Below are 1,653 nucleotides of genomic sequence, written 5' to 3'. Positions count from 1 at the left end.
TTTTGTGTTTGGGGGGGGGCTGGTTTAGTAAGGGGGTGGAATTACATTATAATGAAACTGTGTAGGAAGGTCAGCTGTCTAAGGAAGTGACAGCTTGGCGTGTCTGTCCCATCGTTCAGTTTATGATGAACAAGGAGAGTATAATGTAGGAATGTATACTCGACAAGACAACACACTACCATTGAATTACAAAGTTCTATCAGCTACGTACCTAGTTTCGAGTAATATGACGTTAAATATTTTGAGTTTCACAATTAATTTGGTTAAACTTTTTCAAAATCAATCCTTTGAATAAGCTTACGATTTTGATAGAGCAGATAAAACATTTTGTTTCTTAGTAGCTCAAAACGGCCAAAAATGTCAGATAGAACTTTGTAATTCTAAGGTACGGCTATTCCAGAATAAGTGACGGGACATTTGGACTGTACTTTCTTACAATGATAACACTGTAATTTAATATCAGTTAATTTATATCAACTTTAAAATATGATCAGAACATTTGAAAGACATATTAAAAATCATGTTAAAAGTAGTAGTGTTAAAAAAAGGGCTTTATGCAAATTCTGTAACGTGTTTAGTTTGCATAACTGGCTGGACAAATGAGGTATTTCATTTTTTCTCCCGTCACTTAACGTGGAATAGCCCAGAGGCGGATCAAAAAGCTACAGTACTTACCGACAGTAGAATGAACTCCCCTAAGCCGTTCATGCTGTAGTCTTGTCCATCCAAGGTCTTCACGTGAGGGTCACCCAGCGCTCTGCCTGCAAGAGCAACAGGTACAAGGAAAAAATGAAAAAAGGTATCACTAAACACAGGACAAGACCTACATTTATAATGGTTTGTATGATTATAGCAGAGTGTCAGACGAGGAGCGAAGAATGTCGACTTTGTTTCTAACAAAACACGGAGACGCCAGACAGAAATTTGGTGGCGTGTCAAGAGATCACAGCCTTCTGCCCAGATAATCCTTTAGTACTAGTTTGTTCATTTCTCTTACTTTCAATGAAATTAGGAAGTAACGGACTCATACGTCCGATTTGCAACACCGGTTACGGCGCTTTTAGAGCCATTCTACACGAAGCAGAAACACAAGTTTGCACATTTCATTGAAAGCAGGTTGTTGCATGATGTCTTTAAAAGTCTCACAAACAGTAAACCAAATCGCTAGTTCTATCTGACATGTAAGACCAAGAAGATGTTCTGTCTGCTTTATTAAAATCGTAAGGTTATTCGGAGTCGGTATCCCGAGATATTCAAAGAATTGCATTTGAAAAGCTTGACATGATGTGAAAATTCAACGTATTAAAATTTTATCGTCAAATGTCTCAAAACAACGTAGTAAGCAGATAGATAGAGCTTTGAAATTCTATGGTGACGTCATGTGGTCAAGTGAGCAGAATGCTCGTGCTGGGTGAGCAAATAACGGGTTCAAACACATACCTGAGATGAAGGTAGCGTTGGGGTTGCAGGTGGAGTGGGGGCGCACCATGTTGAAGAGGTCACAGGAGAAGGGGTAGAGGTTCTGGACACAACAGTAGCGGTGTGGCTCGATGTCCTCCAGGCGGGACTGTCTGCCTGTTCTCCTCCACCACCAGGGGTCGTGCAGCAGTAGGCGGCCCGCGTTCGAGTCTCTGGAGGGTGGACGTGTGTGTG

The 1,653-nt window shown here is 41.0% G+C and overlaps 1 protein-coding gene across 1 annotated transcript in view; it reads right to left on the bottom strand.

Annotated features, from left to right (window-relative positions):
• Positions 1 to 1,653, bottom strand: part of LOC101848972 — a gene marked incomplete in the record, with an annotated part of 113,683 nt that overhangs the window by 70,114 nt on the left and 41,916 nt on the right. Inside the window, 2 exon segments of the mRNA XM_013083170.2 lie at positions 676 to 761; positions 1,441 to 1,631. Of these exon segments, the coding sequence (XP_012938624.1) occupies positions 676 to 761; positions 1,441 to 1,631 (277 nt within the window).

This window comes from Aplysia californica, unplaced genomic scaffold, assembly GCF_000002075.1.
Source record: "Aplysia californica isolate F4 #8 unplaced genomic scaffold, AplCal3.0 scaffold00215, whole genome shotgun sequence".
In the NCBI taxonomy this organism is placed as follows: domain Eukaryota; kingdom Metazoa; phylum Mollusca; class Gastropoda; order Aplysiida; family Aplysiidae; genus Aplysia; species Aplysia californica.
The sequence above is the reverse complement of the archived record's forward strand: the minus strand, read 5'-3'. Positions and strand labels throughout refer to the sequence as shown.